Source organism: Eptesicus fuscus, chromosome 20, assembly GCF_027574615.1.
Source record: "Eptesicus fuscus isolate TK198812 chromosome 20, DD_ASM_mEF_20220401, whole genome shotgun sequence".
In the NCBI taxonomy this organism is placed as follows: domain Eukaryota; kingdom Metazoa; phylum Chordata; class Mammalia; order Chiroptera; family Vespertilionidae; genus Eptesicus; species Eptesicus fuscus.
In genome coordinates, this window is record NC_072492.1 from 42,142,924 (window position 1) to 42,162,453 (window position 19,530).

A 19,530-nucleotide genomic window follows, 5' to 3' on the forward strand; every position below is an offset into this window, starting at 1 on the left:
CGTGCTGGGTCAGAGGTACAGGCGGAGGACTCTCTGCCTGGGCTTGCTCCTCCTCCCCGCGTGGTCCCCTCAGCAGCAGTCAGGGCAATGGGGGAAGCCCTGGACGGGTCCAGCTCTAGCCCAGACTCTGCGCCTCCCTTCAGCGGCTGAGGGTCAGGCTGCTGATGTCCCAGCACCCCCTTCTCCAACAGCCTGATCACAAGGATTCTCACTCCCCCGCGCTTCCCCCATCAGCCCGAGAGCTTCTGAAGATGGGGCTTCCCGTCTCTGGGCTCCTCACCCACCCCTACGTTCCCCCCGTACCTGAGCCCCTCCTTCCGCTGGGTTCCGTGCGGGGGGCTGCCTTCTGGCCGTGGGGGACCTTGGGGGGCTTGTGGTCAGGGGTCGGGGCGGGGCCTGGGTGGGCCTTGCTCGCACAGTCCAGGTCAGGGATGGCCTTCAGCAGCTCCGCCTGCGTCTCCTCCAGCAGCCGGTTGATGTCCTTGGCGCTGTACTGGGTGAGGGCCGCCCGCTTCTCCTCCCAGTCCCGCTCCGCAGCCTTAAGAGGAGGGGGCAAGAGTCAGGGCTACAGTGGCCGCCCCGCTCCTGGGCCTTTGGGGCCTCAGCCCCTTCCCCCAGGCACACACGCGAGGAATGGGAAAGGAAGCCCCACATTTGGCCCAGCCCCCCGGAGACCCGAAAACGTCTCCTTGAATATTTTACAAGCTTTCTCCATGCGTCTGGAATGCTACCTTCTTTATAGACTACTCTCTGGATACACTTAGACCTGTTTCGGGACATTTTTTGTTTCATTGATCACATAGTCTATGCTTACGCTAACGCCACACAATTTTAGTTATTATGGCTTTATGATATGTTTTCCTGACTAGTAGGCTGAATGTCATCCTTAATACGCTTCTCAGACTTCCTCCTTCACCAGGAAAAATTGCCCATGCCACGTCGGCCCTTCCAACCTAGGATGGTGGGAAGAACGTGTGAGCCTAGCGGACCCCCTGTCCCGGGCCCAGTACCTCAACAGACACAGCCTTGTCCACGCTTCTCTTGCCAAGGGCGTCCAGGCCTTTGGTGGGGTTGCCCCCCTTGGGGGTCGAAGGGGCTCCCTCCGCTGGCCCACTCAGCTCATGGAGGTTCAGCGGAGGGCTGGGGGGTGGCATTTCAAAGTCCAAGCTCTTGTTGAAGTCAGTCTCGGCTGTCACCTTCTTAGGGGACTGACTCAGGAGGTTGTTGGGGGGTGGCCACACACCCTCGTCCACTTGCCTGGGGTTGGAAGAGGTAGAAGCAGCTGTGAGGCCAGCAGGGGGATGGGCCCGTGGAAGGGAAGCCTGGCCTGAGGGAGGCGGGGTGTAGGAAGGGCTCTGGGGTCTTGCAGGACCGAGGCAAGGGCCTAGGGAGGAGTGCCCGCATCCAGCATTAGGGACAGACAAGCCTCTAACAAGTCAGAGTTGGGGTTTAGCCCCAGTTGGGCTCCCCTTTAAAAGGGGAGTCCGGATAAGGGGTCAGGCTGATCCATCAATCTGGGCCCAGTGTGTGCCCCCGTGGGAAGTCAGAGGTCAGAGGTGAGAGGCCAGGGGTAGAGTGACCTTCGGATCTGGGCCAGCATGTCTGTGACCCCGCGGCAGCGCTTGAGCAGCCCATCCAGGCGCTGGGGCTCCTCCTTCAGGAACTTCACGGCCTCCACCTCCACACGCAGCACGACCCGCATCTTGCTCTGTAGGCCTGGGAAGTGAGCTGAGGGCACCGGGGGGAGTGAGCTGAGCGGGGAGCAGCTCAGAGGAGGGGGGGAATGGGCAGCAGAAAGGGCAGTGCTTAGGTTGGAGGGGGTGCGGGGGGGAGGGACTGAGGGGGTGCAGCAGGGACGCCCACCTGGACCACGTGCCACCTTCACCGGCCCCCAGGCTCACCCTTGAGCTCGGTCAGAGTCTCCCCGAGCTGTTTCAGCACCAGCGCCTTCTCCTCCAGCTCGGGCCCCGGCACCAGCCGGTGGTTGTGGGAGACATCCCTCTGGATCTTCTCCACCGACTTCTCCAGGTCACTGCAGCCACAGAGAGACCCGCTCAGCCCCTCTGGCCCCGGCCCAGCCCCCTGAGACTGGGCAGCTGGAAAGCAACCAGGCCACCAGGCAGATCAAAATGAAAAGCCATCCACCAGGCCACACGCCCCAGTGAAATCGGAAATGCCAAACCTCAGAGACGAGACTTCAGAAGAGCTCCCTCACAGGGCCCTGCCTCTCCTTGTGAAGTTCTGGTCTTGAGCCACATCAGCTCAACTCTCCCTCCCTATACCGTGCATCCTCCCATTCTCATCCTGCCAAGGAAGCAGCAGAGAACTTGGCAGCCTTTCAGAGAGCGAGAGGCAGCTACACGTGCCCCGAGGGGTCTCTTTTCCTGCAAGGTGGCACTGCCATGTCCACCTACCTTTTCTCAAATGATCCAGGCGCTCAGCCTCTTTCTTTGAGGACAAAACTTCTTTTGATTTTCAACGGGCTTAGGCTGAGCCGCATCTCTTTAAAATGTAAATCAGACCAAGCCACCTCCCCCTGTGTTGAACCTTAGATGGATCCCGTCGTGCTGAGGCTGAAATCCAAACTCTCCAAGGCGGTCAAGAAGGGCAGGAGGGTAGTAGTTGAAAATTTGGCTCCAGAGTCAGACAGACCCAAATCCCAATCCCAGCTCTGCCCACCCCCGCGGCAAGATCTTGGACAAGCTCCCTACTCTCTCCAGGCCTCAGCCTCCTCATCCAAAATATGGGGGTGGTAAGAGTTCCTTCCTCCTGGGGCCATGGTAACCATTAAATCAGCTAATGCAGCCGAGAAAGGGGTGGCAAGGGGTCAGGCCCTGGGGACTGCGCTTCTTTTCCTTCCAGCCACATCTCTTGTTCTCCTCTCTCTTGCTTCTGTTTAGAACCGTCCAGAATTTCTCTGAGGTCCTTGTATGTGCTGCCCTCTCTGAGCTGTGTGTGTGTGTGTGTGTGTGTGTGCACGCCCAGAAGTACTGCAATACCGGGTCAATGTGTGGAGTGGATGGAGCAAGCTCCTATCCCATCTCCCCGCTCCAAAAATCCATGTAATATACTGTCCTTGGATAGAGGACGTATCAGATATTAAACTGATAAGAACAGATACTACACTTGATCTTAGCCAAAAGGCTGAGAAATGATCTCTGGGATTTTTTCATGCTATTCAACCACACACACACACACACACACACACACACACACGCCCACAGACATGTGTGCACATACACATATACAGGTGGCTAGTACACTTGTTCTCAGGTCTCAATGGGAACCTGTCCTCTACTCCTTACACTTGAGATTGGAGGTCTGCATCCTGCCCTGCCCCCAGCCTCTGGGGCTCCTGTTGGCTGGACTGTGCAGCGCCAGACAGGCAGAACCATGCCTTCTAGAGTCGTAGCCGATGCCCAGCACCTGGCAGGGTGCCTGGAGCAGAATAGCTTTCTAATAAATAATTGTGGACTGAATGATTAAGTGAAAGAAAGAACTGTTGATCTCAGTGGAACCTGCAAAAAGGACTTTAAAAAAGAAAAAAAGGAACAAGAAAGAAAGAACAGCTGCCCAGGTAGGTCACCTCAATTCTGTGCTCGAGTCGCTGACATCCCTGACCCACATGCGGGACTTGACATGCATCCCTGCCAAATCCCATCTGTGGGATGTCAGCTCCACCATCCAAGTGGAAACAACTTCTGAATCTCAGTCCTACCATCCAGCAGATTTGCTCGCCCTCAAAGCTCTGTCATCAGCAAATCTTGTCAGCATGCCTTCTACATCTTCATCCCACTCGTGGGTAACAGACAGACCGCGCTGGAGCCCGGGATGGATTCCTGTGACTCAGCACTGCCAGGGAAAGCGCTAGCATGTCCTAAGCACTTCTTACATGCCCGGGGCCACACGCAGCCCTTCCCTTTCATTGCCTGATTGCAGTGAGGTTTAGCCTTTTTCATCTCATGGCACACATAAACCAATTACTGAAATTCTGTGGCACACCAACAAATAAATTATTTTGCTGATCTGACAAAAAATAGATATAATTTTGATCCATTCACACCGGATCAAAATTATATCTATTGTGTTGGCTGTTGTCATTTTTTAATTTGACAACCTAAGGGAAAAGAAGTCAGCCCTCGCACTGAAGAGTCTTGCATTCGATTCCTGGTCAAGGCATGCGTGGGAGGCAACCAATCAATGTTTCTCTCTCACATCAGTATTCCTCTCTCTCTCTCTCTCTCTCTCTCTCTTTCTCTCTCTCTCTCCCTCTCTATCCCTCCCTTCCACTCTCTCTAAAAATCAATGGGAAAAATATCCTCAGGTGAGGATTAACAACACAACAAAACAAAACAAAAATGAGTCCGTGCCCCTGACTAAATAGTCAGGTATTGCATGTTCTAAAAATTCTTGCAGCACACCGGTTGGAAATTGCTGCCTTATTTCATTCTCACAACAAATCCTGTGAGTGGGACCCATCATTCTGTCCAGTCTACACATAGACAAACAGCTTAGACACCAGACTACATCTCCTAGCCTCCCTGGCAGTCGGAAGTGGCCACAGACTGAGGTTTAGCCAGTGGCATATGAGCGACAGGGGTACATGCTGTTTCCAGGCCTGGCCCACAGGAACCTCCCATGTAAGCTCTCCCGCCCCTTTCCCCGTCACGTGGGCTGAAAGGCAAGGACCCTGTGGGTGATCTTGGAAGGCACATATTGAAGATGGCGAAACCTCCATCAGCCCAGGTCCCGGAACGACTACATGAAGGAGGGCCATCCCACTAACCCACCCAATACTGTTCCAGGAGAAATAGAACAGACATGTCTATTACTTTTGAACCATTATAGGATTTGTTATAGCAGCTACCCTCACTAATCAATTAGCCACCTCAACGGATACTACTGGCTTTGGCATTTTTATGAAAAAGAGGCTCCGGGAGATTAAGCAACTTATCTTACAGCTATTTTGTGGCAAAGCGGGACCTACTCGTGTCTGACTTCAGCCACTGGGTTCCACTGCATCTCACTCCCACACTGGATGAAGCATCGTAGTGGCCTTAACTCCCTGCAAGAGGCCAGGGCAAGAAGAAGGGGCAGAGGGAAGCCAAGCAAGAGCAAGTGTACAGGGGTACGGAGGGGCCTGGCCCACCTCATGCCTGGGGAGGCTCTGGGAGCTGGGCAGGGAGGGCCCTCCTGGCCAAGCTGGAGCCCCTGCAGGCCTGGTGTGCAGCTCAGCCAGGCACCACCCCAAAAAGGCAGGAACCCCCTTCCGAGTGGGCGGAGAAACCTGCCAGAAGCAATCTATCATCCCCCAAGCTCTCGCACGTGAGCAGTGTAACAGGTTTGCTAACAGGGCGGGGGGTAGTGAGTCTGTGTTCCGGGAGAGCCGAGGGCCCCAGGAAGCTGAGGACCAGACACTCATGTGACGAAGGCTTAAATCCACCCTTTCCTTTCTTCTGCCTCTGTGCTTTTTCACTTCCTTTGATTTTCCTTTAATGTCTCAATAAAGTTTGGGGGTTTTTAAAATTCCAACCCAGCTCCTATGTGGTGAGTGAAAAGGGCACGGAGAGAACAGAAAAGTCAGGTCATAGAATTCTCTGGGTTGGGCAGCTGCCCAGTCACCTTGGAGATGGCACCTGAGTTGTCACCAAGCTCTCACACCTGGAGTGATGGGTGGCTGCAGCCAGCTCGTTTCCAAGTGGGATGACCCCTTATGTCATCCCAGCTACAAGGGCGCGGGAATCTTTGCATACGTGCCACCAGGCTGTGTGGGCCCAAGGCTGAGGAGCAGGGGACTTCTCAGGAGCCCCTTGCAAGAGGTGCAATCAAATACGACTTGGTGAGGACCCTGGGCTCCTCTGAGCAGCGTCTCCCAACTCCCTGAGTCACTGTCCAGTTGAACCCACGCCCCCTCTGGAAAGAACTGCAAAAACCTTAACACTTGGCACCGATGAGGAAGCCACAGCACAGAGAAGGGCGGGAACTGCCCCGATCACACAGCCTCTCGGTGCTGGGGCAGGACCTCAGGTCCCCTTGTGCCCTGTGCCATCATGAAGGCGGCCAGAGCAGGGCCTCTGTCTCTGACAAGGGGAGGCTGCATGGGGTGGGGTGCTCACACAGTGGACCGACAGAGAAAGGTAGCTTCTTCCTTCACCGGTGCCAGACAATCGAATCTTGGCCAGACAGCTATTTGCTAAATTTGGTTCAAAGACTGTCTTCTGTTAACTCTTCCACATCTAAGCACTTGGGGGTGGGGTGTTCTCTATTCCTCATTCCTTCTGAAAAAGCCAGAGCTGTACTAGGAGGGGAAGAGGATTTTCCCTTGGCCAGTGGTCGGCAAACTGCGGCTCGCAAGCCACATGCGGCTCACGAGCCGCGGTTTGCCGCTCTGTTGACTAATGAGTTTGTTGACCACTGGGATAGGGGCTTAATCACAAGGAACAACAACAGCCTGTAATTATTGGAATCGAGAGTCTAGGTCAGTGGTCGGCAAACTCATTAGTCAACAGAGCGGCAAACCACGGCTCGCGAGCCGCAGTTTGCCGACCACTGCCCTTGGCTATCCCTGGCCTCCGAGATTAGGGAATTGGGATGCTGGCAACTGTAGCTGGTCAGCACCAAGCTGACCAAGCTAGCAACACCTGCTCCTCCACCTGGATCCTCCACTGGAGGGTCAGTTCACATGCCACAGGCCAGAATGAAAGCAGACAGACGGCGGAGCGAAATCAGGCAGCTGGCCACGTGAAAGCAAGGCTGCAGGCCACGGGGTATCCAGACTGTGGACCATTAGGAAGGAAGACCATAGCAAAAGCAGGCACCAAGCCAGAAAAGAAAGAACTCAGGAATGGCGCCAGATGGCCAAAGGTTTGTGGGTCACAGAGAAATCAGGCCACGCAGGAGAAGGAGAGCAGACTTCAGAACAGACCAACGTCATCCGTGATTCAGAAGGAAGGGCGCTGCGCCTCGGCAAAAAGCAGGCTGCGCGCCGCCCCGGCCGGCCTCGCCCCCAGCCCTCCCTCCAGCGCCAGGCCCAGCCTCACTTCAGCTGCTGGGTGATGAGCTCCTCGTCGTTGAGGTAGCGCAGCCGCTCCTCCTCCACCAGGGTGCGCTGTCGCTGCAGCGGGTCCTCGTGCCGCCGCGCCGCCTCCGACACGCGCATGCTCAGCTCCGCCTCCGTGCCCTTCAGCAGCGCGCGCAGCGACTCGAGGTTCTGTAGCTGTCGGAGGCAGATGGACCGATGGACCCGGGTGGGAGGGGATGGAGGCGCGCATCAGGGAAAGGGCCAGGGCGAGGCAGGCAGAGGACAGCCCCAGGCCGGGCGGGCTCCGCAGCATATGCGGCTGCTCGGCTGCGGCCGTGAGCAGCAGCGGAAGGCGGGGATGGTGGGGGGCAGAAGCCGAGGGCTAAGGTCCGGAGCACGGAGGCAGGAGAGAGGCATGGGGGGCCGTGGGGGGAGGGGTGCTGCGTGGCCCAAGCAGAAGGTGCGGCTGCATGACTGTGAACGTGAGCAGCGGCGAAGCGGTGGGATGGTGGGGGGCGGAGGACAAGGTTACTGTGCTGGGTAAATACAGAGGCAAGGAGATCGGGGTCTTTGGGGGACAGGGAGTGGCCCTAGGTAGGGCCCTGCCGACCATGGCTGTGGCTTCGATGGACTCGAGCACTGGGGTTTGACAGTTTCCATGGCTGGAACGGGTCGACTGACTTAACCCTCGAACCCAGTTCTAAGGCCTAGTTGGGGCAATGGTGGGGGTGGGCGAGGTCTTATCTGTTGCCCAGATGGCAACTCTCTGCCCCCCTCCAGCCTGTCTCTGCTCATTATCCTCACCTGACGGGCTCTAGGGCCTCTGGAGGAGCGGGCACAGCGATGCCAGGCTCCTGACTGGTGGGACCATCTGCCAGGCGGGGCAGGGTGGGGGAGGGAAAAGGGGGCCTGGGGCATCCTTGAGTACTAGCGGGGGGCGGGGAGGGCGGCTCCATGGGCTGGATGGGGGTTCCAGGAGTGCGGTCAAGATTCAGGGACGGGGAGGAAGGGCTCAGTGACGGGGACACAGCCGAGGGATGGGGCTTGGTCAGGGCACAGAGATTGGAAGGGGAAGGGGAAGAGGAGAAGCGGTCGGAGAGGGACCCCGTGATCGGCAGGAACTCGATAGAGGGAGTAGGGGATGGGGCCGGACTTCCGGGGAAAAGTTTCGGCTCAAGTGGGTGGGTTGTGACGGGGCGGGGCCCCGGAGGGGGCGGTACCTGGAGCTTCCGCAGCTGCTGCAGCTGGCCGCGCAGGTCGCTGGTGCTGCTCTGGAGGCCACGCAGGTGCAGCTGCATCTGCAAACGGCTGATGGCGGCGGGCTGCCCCGCGGGGGTGCTGCTGGCTGAGGGTGGGGGAGGGCCGGACACTGGGGTGGCCCCGCTGCTCCGGCTGCCTGACCCGCAGGCTGCAGAGGGACCGTGAGGATGGAAGAAGACACCATGAGCGTGGAGGGGTTGAGGCGAGGTTCCCCCCACACAGTAGCGACAGAGGCACGTGGCTCTGGCTCCCTGCCCCAGATGGTAGTCAGCCCTCCTGTGGGGAGTCAGGGCAGACTTCTTGCGCTAAGGTGACTACTGTTTTCCTTTCAAGCCCGGCCATACAGTATTGTTTACAGATTGGTAATGTGAAGCCCAGATAGTTTAAGGGGGGGAGAGAAGGGTCACTCACGTGCTGAGGGCGTGGCTGCTCCATTGGAGCCTTCAATCTTCTCGCTGCGGCACAGGGAAAAGATGGCCATCAGAGGGCCCAGGCTGGCCCCAGACAGTCAACGCTGGGTGAGACCTCAACATACTCTCCAGTCCCCTGATCTCAGGATGGAGCCCGAGAGAAAGGAGGGACTCACACCCAGAGTCACACGGGGAGACACTGGCAGAGCTGAGCCCCGGCCCCTGCTGCCCACTTTCCCTCCCTCTTGCCCCAACCGCAGGCCCTGCCTGGCGCTGGGAGAGGCCTCACCTGGGGGTCTCGGGCTCCGAACCTCGTAGCAGGGCGCTCTGCACCAGGCCTGTGAGGCTGGCAATCTGCTTCTCCATGGCCTCCATGCGCTCCCTGGGGAGGATGGTGGCTTTGAGCAAACCCTGGTTCAGGCATGGGGTCCCTTCTGACCATGACTAAGATCAATAATTAGAGGAAATACCATTCCCTCCAGCCACCAGCACACAGACAATTCACAGGGCCCCAACACCTGAGGATCAAGCCCCCCTTCCCATATAACATTGATAAGCCTGTCTCCATCGGACAGTGACCCCCTCCCTCTGCAGTCTCAACTCTCACCAGTGGCTCCCTAATGGGCCCCACCCTTGCCTCTCAGTGCCTCCACGTGTTTTCCCCTTGCCTGGTATGTCCTCCTCTCTAAAGCCATCCCAGAGCCCCCAGCAGCCTTGAGGAATCCCTGTACACCCTCCCACGGGAAGTACACAAGCATTTTTTTTTCCAAGATAATATTTTTTATTTAAAGATATTTGAGCCCTAACCGGTTTGGCTCAGTGGATAGAGCATCAGCCTGCGGACTGAAAGGTCCCAGGTTTGATTCTAGGTCAAGGGCATGTACCTTGGTTGCAGGCACATCCCCAGTAGGGGGTGTGCAGGAGGCAGCTGATCGATGTTTCTCTCTCATTGATGTTTCTAACTCTCTATCTCTCTCCCTTTCTCTCTGTAAAAAAAATCAATAAAATATATTTTAAAAAATAAAGTAAAAAAATAAATAAAAAATAAAGATATTTGAGCTTTCTGTCTAATAAAATATTTTTCTTTTGTGATTATTTATAGTTTTGTTGGTGCTTTCATTTACTTTCTTTTTTTTAGTACACGCATTTTTTTTTAATTTTTTAAAAATATTTTTTTATTGACCTCAGAGAGCAAGGGAGAGGGAGAGAGAGATTGAAACATCAATGATCAGAGAGAATCATCGACTGGCTGCCTTCTGCACGCCCCCTACTAGGGATTAAGCCCACAACCCGGGCATATGCCCTTGGCCGGAATCGAACCTGGGACCTTTCAGCCCACAGGCCGACACTCTATCCACTGAGCCAAACCAGCTAGGGCAGTACACGCACTTTTTAATGTGTCTCCCCCACTAAACAGGGCAGAACCGGGTTTGCCCAACTTGGCATTGACAGTGTCCAGTGCACTGCCTGGCACACAGGCCACAAGCGAGCTGTGTGAATGCAAATCACTCTCACCTCCCAGCAGCACTGCCTGGGGGCAGCGGGGGACAGGTCAGTGCCCTGGTCACCTCCTCCAGCCCAGCATCCTTAGGAAGGAGCTGCATGCTGAGCAAGAGTTCCCCCAATCGGAGGCCACCTAAGGGAATGTACCTCCTCCCCATCCCTGTTTCTTACCAGCACCCCCTCCCTGGTGAACTTCAGCAGGCCCTGTGCTGGACAGCTCTCGGCTGCACATTCTGTTTGGGCCAGAAAGGCTCTCAAGGTGAGAGCTGATTCGGCCTCGATTTTGGGGTTAGGAAAACCGGCTCAGGGAACGAATGCAAACCCAGGTCTCCAGGGTCCTTCGACAGGGCCCTGTGTCCACCCCTACGTCCTTGTGGACAGGAGGAAAGTGGCCTGTCCGTCTCTCCTTTGCTTTCCCTGCCGCATTCAATGTACTCTGGCGACCCCCCTAGACTCCCCCAGGTCTGCAAAGGACTCCAGAGCCCAACCCTCCACCGGCCGCAGTGCCCCTCTCCACCCCGCCCCCCACCCCGGCCCGAGGCCTCGCCAGCTTCCCTTACCTGGTCTCTGTGTCCTTGGCTGGCACCGGCGGCCCGAACCCCACGAGCGGGCGCTCCCCAGGCCCGGGGAAGAGCTCGGGAGGGGGGACCCCGGCGGCGGAGGTGCCCCCGGCACTGCGGGCCTTGCCCCCCGGGCTCTCCGCGAAGACCGAGGAGGAGCCCGAGTCTTTGCGGAAGGACTGGCGGACCGGCGAGCCGCGGCTGGGTGGCCCGGAGTAGGGGCTGTGCGGCGGCGGGGGGCCTCCGGGGGGCGCGGCCACGTCGCTCAGCTTCTGCGGCGACGAGGGCGGCAGGCGGAAGCCGTAGGCGTCGCCGTAGAGCGGCCCGCCGCCCGCCGCCTTGTACAGGGAGTCCTCCAGGTCGGACTGCAGCGCGGCGGCCGAGTAGGTGCTGAGCGAGCGCACCGAGCCGCGCTTGTAGAGGCCGCCGGCCCCCGGGTAGGCGAACGGGTCGCCGGCGGCCGCGGCCAGGCTCAGGCGGCCCTCGTGGAGCAGCCCGTAGGGGTCGGCGTAGAGGCCCTCGCCCTTCACCAGCATCATGCCCCCCGCCTTGCCCGCCAGGTCCTCGTCCGGCTTCACGTCCCGCCGCTCCAGGATGGCGCTGGGGCTGGGGCTGACGCCCTGCGCGGCGGGCGCGCCCCCCAGCCGCTCGGCCGCGTGGTGCACCGGGCTGCCCGCGTAGGAGGGCGGGCGCCCCCCGGCGTACGAGAGGCGCGAGCGCGACGGGGAGCCCGAGGGCAGCCCGGAAGGCAGCCCGGGCGGCGGCGAGCCGGAGGCCAGGTGCGGCGCGGGCGACAGGTTGTTGAGGCGCCGCGTGGGGGACGACTCCCTCGACGCATACACCATCTCTCTCTGTGCGGGAGACAGCGCCGGCACCCCACCGGGCTGGTCAGACGGGGGTCCCTGCTGGAGGAGCCAGCACCCCCCCCCCCGACACTTAGGAAGCCCCTTCTGTCCTCTGCCTTCCCTCGCTCCTGCTGCCCCTGGGCCCCTCCCGCTCCAGGGCTCCCAGATGGAGGAGAAGGGGCACCAGAGGGACAACCCGCAGCCCTGTGGGGAGGGGCGGGACTCCTCCATGACCCCACAGTTAATGGAGGCCCCCCTCTGCTTCAGTCTCTATGTTCCTTTCTCCAAAGCGGGCCCTGGTCCCTGATGTCAAGGGATTGTGCTCCTGGGCCCCATCTGCCCAGCCTCCCCCATGCCCTGGGCACCCCCAGCCATACCCGGAGGTCCCCGTTGGTGAGGTGTGAGCCAGGGAAGGCGGCATAGAGGGGCTCCTTCCTGTAGATCTTGATAATACTGCGGTCCTGGATGTCCCTGGAGGGCGGGAGGAGGTTCAGGAGTCACCACCCCCCAGCCCTGTGTGGAGGAGGGGCAGCTACTCCAGGGAGAGGGCCAGGAGCCCCAACCCCTTCCTAACCCCTTGCTCAGCGGCTCTTCTGCCTCACGCTACCTGCCACCCCCCCCCCCCCACCACACACACACACACACACACACACCCAGCAGCCTCCATCCTGGGGCTCCCAGCCAGTGTCAGGTCAGCTCCAGACTGGGAGAGCGCACAGCGGATTCAGAGGGGAGGGGGCGGGGCTGGGACGGCCGATGAGGGGGCGGGGCGGAGAGAGGAAGGGCTGGCGCTGGGCGGGGTCAGCAGGGGGCTAAGGAGTGGCCTTCGAAGTCGTGCCCGCCACCGAGGAGAAGTCCCGGGAAGCCCACCCATTCCGCCCTCCCCGCCCCCGCCGGGGCCACGCCCACCGGACGTCCTCCAGCTCGTAGAAGACGTTGCGAGCCTCGTCTTTGATGAGGATGGCGGTGTTGGGCGACTTGAGCATGCCCATGGTGAGCTTCTGCGGGAACATGTGCGCGATGAGCGCGTGCAGCGTGTCCAGGCTGCTGACCTCATGCGTGATGTGCACGCGCCGAGTCTCCTCCCCGAACTGCAAGAATAGCACCCCTGCGAAGGAGACGCTGTCAGTGCGGCCGCCGCCGCCTCCGCGCCGCCCGCCGGGAGCGCGAGGGGGGCCTTCGGGGGCCACGCCGGTCCCGCAGCGGCAGGGCCTGAGACCCGCCCCCGCCCCCGCCCCGGAGTGCAGGTGCACCCAGGCGCTCCTCATGCTGCGGGCCTCCCCACCCAGGCCCCTCCTTGGCCCCAGGCAGCTGGGAGCCTAGACAAGGAAATGGGATTGGGGGCGGGAGCAGGTGGGACACAGACTGAGGGAGAGTCTTTGCTGATGGGGGGAGAGGGGAGAAGGGAGGGTATGAAGGGGGGCTGCTGAAGAGGGCGAGTGAGAGGGCTAAAGGAGAGGGGGCGGCAGGGGTGCTGAGGGGGGAGAGAGATGATGGAGAGGTGAGGGGATAGAGCTGGAAGAGGGCCGGGCAGAGAAACCAAGGAGGGAGAGGCTCTGAGGGGAGGAGGTCGCTGGGGTGGAGGGATGGGGTGGGGAGGCAGAGGCTTCTAGGAAGATGGCTGAAGAGAGATGACTGGTCCAGGAGAAGGTTGCAGGGCTGGCGGAGCAGAGGGAGGAGCCACGGGCCGGAGGAGGATGGTCTGGTCGGCAGGCGGTACCTGGTGAGCGCAGCTTGCTCTGGCTGGCAGATCGGGAGAGGGGCAGGCTCTGTCGGAAGCGGTTCATCCTGCTGAAGCCCAGAGGCAGCTCGGCCTCCGACATGGTCTCCAGCGACTCAGCTGAGGCGTAGGACAGCTTGGCTGCCTGGTCTGCCAGCCCTGGCTGGGCTCCCTGAGTGTGGCGTGAGCTGCGGGTCTGCAGGGGCAAGGCGAGGGAGAGGAATGGAGCAAGAGCCCTTCGCTCTGCCCGCTGCCCCCACCCAGGTCCGGGCAACCCCCCCCCCAGCCAGCGACAGACACACACAGGGAGGTCTCCTGGACTCCGGACTCGGCTGTGTGGCTGCAGGGGAGTTCCCAGCCTCTGGGGCCTGGGTCTCCCTGGGACACCCAGCAGGGAGGAGTGGGCCAAGGCCTCGGGCACCCTGGGAAGCCACACAAGAAGCCATCTGAGCAGGAGCCACGGGCTATTTTAAGCTTCCACAGAACAACAACAACACCAATGTGTCACCGAGGTGAGTGAGCAGCAGAACCGTTGAGCAAATTGGGGCATTAGTTCCAGACATTAATTAAGCGGCGCGTTTGTGAGCGGCGAATTTATCCTTTGTGGCCTTCAGAGAGTTGGGTTGGGTTGGGGCAGGAGGCAGGGCCCAGGGAGATAGCAAAGAGAGCTAGGGACCCCAGGATCCCAGCTCAGGGGGGTTGGGGTATGGGCCCTCACCGAGCTGTGCACAATGTCCACAGGGTTACTGGGAAAACCACCCCAAAGCCAGTTGGACCCCAGTTTCAAACAGATGACCTGCCTATGACATGCAGTGTACATGCTAAGCCTTGTGTGATCCACACGCATACATGGCATAAGTGCTAGGCCTTAGCCCCTCCCCGCAAGGCACATGCGGCCACACAGCCAACCAGCTGGCCTTCCCCAAACGCCTCCCCTGGGACCCAGCAGAGCGGCCTCTTGTGCCAAAGCTGCAGCTGAAGGGGACACCTGTTTGGTCACTCTCTCCGTGGGGAAGGAGTCCCCTGATTTCCATTGCACTGAACCTGCTTTTAGGGCTGTCACTCAACCACAGCTCCTGCCATTCTGCCTCGGCCCCTCCCCTCAAGCCTGGTCGTTGTCAGAAACTCATTTATTTAAGGGAGAAAGATAATGAATCAGATCGACATCATTCCATGTTATGTTGCACGATAGACATACATGTACTATATATACATATGTTATCCGGAAAACATCATTTTGCCCAATTCTATTTTTCTATAAAATCAATTGCCTATTTTAAACAAAACATCACTCAAAACGATTAAACATTGGTTATCTCGGCATTGAGACAGCTTTCCCTCTGAGGAGTTTGCGTGTCATCCTTGCGCCAGGGCCGTGCTAATCTCCTCGGCGCCATTCACAATTTGAGTATATGTGCTGCCGAAGTGAGCAGTCTCTTTTTACTTTATACATTTTCTGCTGGGTGAATTTTGCACAATCAGAATAATCATTTTTATAATTTAAAAAAAAAAAACCAACACACTAAAAGTACCTCTAAAAAGGAATCATTTATTCTCCTCCCCAGCCCTCTTCTGCCCCAAATCCTGATTAACCCCTAATTAATCTCCATCTTCATATTAACTCAATTTAATGTTCCAATTGGATTAGCACTCTTGACACGAGAGAGCATCTTCCTCTGATGGGCAATGTGCCCAGCTGTCCCCAACGTGGCCTCAAGGGCTGGGGATGGGGAGGACACATCTGGAGACCTCAGGGGGCCTTCACCAGTGGGTGGGCGTGGGTCTGGGGAGGAGGAAGGCAGTGTGGGAACTAGGTGTGGGGAGGAGGGCGGGGGATGCCTGTGCCAAGACTGATCTGGGCTGACCACCAATGCCAGCCTGTGCCCTTCTCTCTCACGTCAGCCCTGAGGCAGTGTGGAGAACCACGTCTGGTCTGGTGGTCAGGAGGTTGCCAGGCAACTGCAAGGTCAGTGTTTGCCAGGCTGGTGTGGATGAGGGGCGACAGAGTTCAGGCGGAATGAGCAGCTGGCAGGGATGAAGAACGAGGGGTGGCCACGGTGACTTGGGGGGGCACTATGAGGTGCCAGGAAGAAGATGGAACAGGGGCTAGAATGAAGGGGATCCTAGAGACTGCTGACTCCTGAGAAGGCCAGACCCTGCCCAGGGGAGCCTGGGGGGAGAGATGCCCGCATCCTCTGCCCCCCAGTTCCTGTCTCCATCCTGGCCCGATGGGCACCTTTCTATTCTCACCGCCCTGGCAGAAAACCCTCTTGAGAAGAGAGAGAGCCTGTTTGCACTGCTTTCCGTCCCTAGGGTGGGAACAGGGCAGAGAAAAGGGAGACATCCAGAAGGACTTCCTGATTAGGAGGGAGATGGCAAGAAAACAAAACAGTAATTCAAGCAGAGCTTCCCAAAGGCAGGGAAGGGGCTGCCATGGGAGGCAGTGAGCACCTGTCACTGCAGCTGTTCCAGGGCACCCAGGACTCCTGGTCTGAGATCAGGTGGAGGCAACCTTGAGTGAGGCCGTCAGACTAGGATCTGAGGCTCCCAAGCACTCTCCAGCCTGGGGCAGAATCATTTGGGAACTTTTATTTTTTATTCCTTACTAATTTTTAAAAATATATATTTTTTATTGATTTCAGAGAGAAGGGAGAGGGAGAGAGAGATAGAAACATCAGTGATGAGAGAGAATCATTGATTGGCTGCCCCCTGCACTCCCCACACTGAGGATGGAGCCCACACCCTGGGTATATGCCCTGACCTCCTGGTTCATAGGTAGACGCTCAGCCATGCTCAGCCACTGAGCCACGCCAATTGGGCTGCTTATTGATTTGAGAGAGAGAGAGAGAGAGAGAGAGAGAGAGAGAGAGAGAGAGAGAAAGAGAGAGAGAGAGAGAAGATTGAATTCTTGTTCCACTTATGTATGCATTCATTGGTTGATTCCTGTATGTTCCTTGGCATACTGAGACGACGCTCTAATCACCTGAGCTACCCAGCCAGGGCTTCATTGGGGAACTTCTAAAAAACACTTTCGAGGTCCCCACATTCACTGAATCAGAATCTCTCAGGGTTGGGGCCTGGGATTCAAGATTTTTTTACACGTCCCCAAGGTGATTCTGATTTGGGAATCAAGTAGCATCCATGATTCTCATAGAGAATGAGGTAAGCCACCATGTAGGGCTCCCTCGGAGCCAGGCGCTGTGCTTGGGACATGCAGCATCTCATTTCTTCTCTCTGCACAACAGCTCTGTGATGCAGATGTTGTTGTGCCATTTTACGGAGGAGAGACCGAGGCCCATGGGGATTGTGGAACTTGCCTCAGGTCACCTAGCTAGTTAGCAGCAGCCTGGAATTCACCACCAGGGGGTCTGGCTCTCGGATTAAACCACTACACGCTACTGTCCCCTCCAGAAAGGCCATGACTCTATTCCATGATTCTCTGGTTCAAGGACGTCTTCTCCCTGGGAGAATGCATGCCAACAAGATGCTTGGAGCAAGCCGACACTGGAGAGTCTGAGATGGATACGCCCCGCCCCCTGTCATGATGCTTGGGACTTGAGGGGCTGGAGACTAGGACACAAGCGTCAGTCTAACTGGTTCAGCTCTGGGCCTGGGTGCCAGGAAAGATGGCAGGAGCACCCTAAAGGGCTCTCCCAGGGCCGTGGGATACCCTTGGAGGGGCAGACAGCTCCTCAGCTTTAGGCAGCCCAGTCTCTCCAGAGGAGGCAGGAAGGCACCTATCCCTGAGCTCAGCCCTCCACGTGGGCAACAGGTTTGGGGGTGTAGGACTGTGAGTCTCTTGCGTGGCACTGACCAGCTCCCCGTAGAGGGAAGTAAGAACAGGATGAGGGGCCCATCTTAGTCACAGGCCTCCCTGGAAGATGGAGTTTCGGGATCTGAGTTCAGAGAACAGGCCCCTCCACAAGATTATGGGATCCAGGCCCAGCCTCAGAACCAGCAGTCCTGGCCTGGGAAAGCCTGAGGATCCCCAGCTCAGATCCCCATCAGGGGTGGCCCAAATTCACAAGCCCCTTGCAGGTGAACCCAGAGTCTCTCAAAGCAGCAGCCACAGCCTGCACCCCAAAGCCCTCCGCCCGCACCAGAAGGTCCCGTGCAGTCGCACACCCCTGTGCAAAGCGTGTGCAGGGAGGGGTAGGGTGGGAGGGCACATGCAGTTGTCATGGAAGCAGAAGCACCACACACTGACCTTGAAACTCCAGTAGTTTGGCTGCTGATGGAAATAAGAGAAGAGATGGTTATGATGGGGTTGGGAGGGGAGCGTAGGGCAGGGGTGGGTTAGAGACCTTGGGCGCTCAGCATCCAGCCCTGGGACAGGGGCCCTCACCCCTCCCAGGAGCAGGAAGGAAGCTATGCCTGCCTGGGTACATCCCATTCTCTACTGAGACCCAGGACTCTACTGAGACCCAGGACGGCCCTGAGCAGGCTCCTGGCCTGCTAGTGGGGGAGGGGAGAACCCCTCTGGGTGTTTACAAGCCGTGCATTCTAGTCACAGTAACTGTCCTCAGAGAGGTACAGATGGGAAAAGGCGCCAATGACCGATGACCGTGGTATAGGGAACCCAGGAGACCCCGACAGAGATGAACTGGAGCTGCAGGGTCAAGGAAGTGGCAGCTGGTTGTGGCAGGCCAGGGAAGACTTCCCGGAAGAGGTGGCATTTAAGCTAGGTCTTGAGAAATGAGTAGCTCAGATTGGATAAAGGGATGCTGAGCAGAGGGGACAGCGTGGGCAAGTGCCCTGGGCCAGGCAAGAGGAGAGTGTGTTGAGGGAACAGTCCATTGTCCAGTCTGGCTGAGGTGCAGGGCCTGGGAAAGTAGAGATTAGGCTACAAAGAGGGGGCTGGGGCCAGATGAGTGGGCTTAAATGCTGAGCAAAATTATGTAGATTTAGCAGGTTGGATGAGCGAAGGCATCTGAGTGAGGTCAGAACTGGACCCCGGGAGGGTTGATGGGGCAGGTAGTGGAGGGGAGGCCCGAGACCAAGGCCAGGGCAGGGAGGCCTGTCAACATGATAGATCTGGATTATAGAGGAAGGTGTGGACAGATGCCAGTCACCTTACAGCACTGGGCAATGGGAGGGAGCTGGGGTAAGTGGGAGCATGGGCAATCCCCTGTGGCCGGAGAGATGAAAGAGGAGGGCTCCCTGAACCTCTAAAATGGATGGGGGCTCAGATTCCTCCTCATTCACAATAACCTGGGGTCGCCCTGCCTTCCCTGGAGGCCAGAAGGCCCTTTCAGATTGCTGAGGACAGGAAGGAGTGGCCGGGGGGCCAGGCTAGTTCTTGGCAAAGCTGAAGGCACCCTGCTGACCGGTGCCAGCCTCAGCAGGAAGACAAGAGGCAGCAGATGGCCTGGCCCTGGGGTGCCTGGCACCAGCAAACAAGATTCCCCAAGCCTCAGAGCCACCGGCAGAGAAGAGGGACACTGAGGGCCCCCAATGGGAGAAGAAAACAACGTTAGGGCATCCTGGGCCATCTGAACGCTTTCAAGACAGAGAGGAGTTGGACAGGGGCCGCGTGGAGGGGCCTTCCTGGAATGGAGGCTGGCCCTGAGTTAGACCTTCAGGGTGGGGGTGGGATAATGAGGTTCACTCTCCAGGGCCACCCCCATCTGAGCCACAATCCCCAGCTCTCCTTTTGGCATTGGCTCCCAGAGATGCAAAAAAAAAAAAAAAAAAAAAAATAGTAACATGGCAGGCAGGGGAAGGGGACAACAAAGGCTGTGCCCTAGCCATTGCCCGGAACAATCTGTGGACACATGCCACCCCCATCGGTGCCAGGGGATGCCCACAGGTGCTGAGGGGAGGCGAGGGGCTGGAGGAACAGGCTCCTGCCACAGCTGCCTGTGGCCTTAGGAAGGGGAGGGGCCAGCAGAGCCAGGCAGAGGGCACAGGAAGGTTTATGATGAGAGTCGTGTCTGCAGCCCCAGGGATGATGGACGGCTCTGCAGAGCAGGCTGCTGTCCCTCATCCACCACCACCATTACCCTGTGCACACAGGGCCCCCCACAGCGCCCGGCAACACGCAGGCCCCACGCTGAGCCCATGCACAGACTCCAGGAGGACGTCACCGCAAGCACATCCAGAGCAACAAAATACCCCCAAAAAAGACACAAGCATCCCTCCACAGTCAGAAACAACCCCGGAAACAAGCAAACTCAGAGGCAGAGCTATTTGTCCGTAGATCACCCTCCCC

General features: G+C 58.1%; 1 protein-coding gene and 2 non-coding genes across 3 annotated transcripts in view; all 3 read right to left on the minus strand.

The window, feature by feature from the left end:
- The window catches only part of SRCIN1 (SRC kinase signaling inhibitor 1), a 63,661-nt gene that overhangs the window by 11,796 nt on the left and 32,335 nt on the right, over positions 1–19,530 (minus strand). The window contains exons 4-16 of the mRNA XM_054709579.1: positions 17,527–17,550; positions 13,320–13,515; positions 12,509–12,707; positions 11,977–12,070; positions 10,755–11,605; positions 8,981–9,073; positions 8,693–8,736; positions 8,242–8,429; positions 7,041–7,216; positions 1,902–2,032; positions 1,581–1,728; positions 1,011–1,257; positions 304–538 (exon numbers count right to left, since the gene is read on the minus strand). Coding sequence (XP_054565554.1) covers positions 304–538; positions 1,011–1,257; positions 1,581–1,728; positions 1,902–2,032; positions 7,041–7,216; positions 8,242–8,429; positions 8,693–8,736; positions 8,981–9,073; positions 10,755–11,605; positions 11,977–12,070; positions 12,509–12,707; positions 13,320–13,515; positions 17,527–17,550 — 2,626 coding nt within the window. The remainder of the gene's footprint in view (positions 1–303; positions 539–1,010; positions 1,258–1,580; positions 1,729–1,901; positions 2,033–7,040; positions 7,217–8,241; positions 8,430–8,692; positions 8,737–8,980; positions 9,074–10,754; positions 11,606–11,976; positions 12,071–12,508; positions 12,708–13,319; positions 13,516–17,526; positions 17,551–19,530) is intronic.
- Positions 2,969–3,156, minus strand: LOC114227157 (U2 spliceosomal RNA). Its single transcript, XR_003613253.1, has one exon. It is a non-coding gene; the product is annotated as a U2 spliceosomal RNA (small nuclear RNA).
- LOC114227161 (U6 spliceosomal RNA) lies at positions 14,645–14,752 on the minus strand. Its single transcript, XR_003613256.2, has one exon. It is a non-coding gene; the product is annotated as a U6 spliceosomal RNA (small nuclear RNA).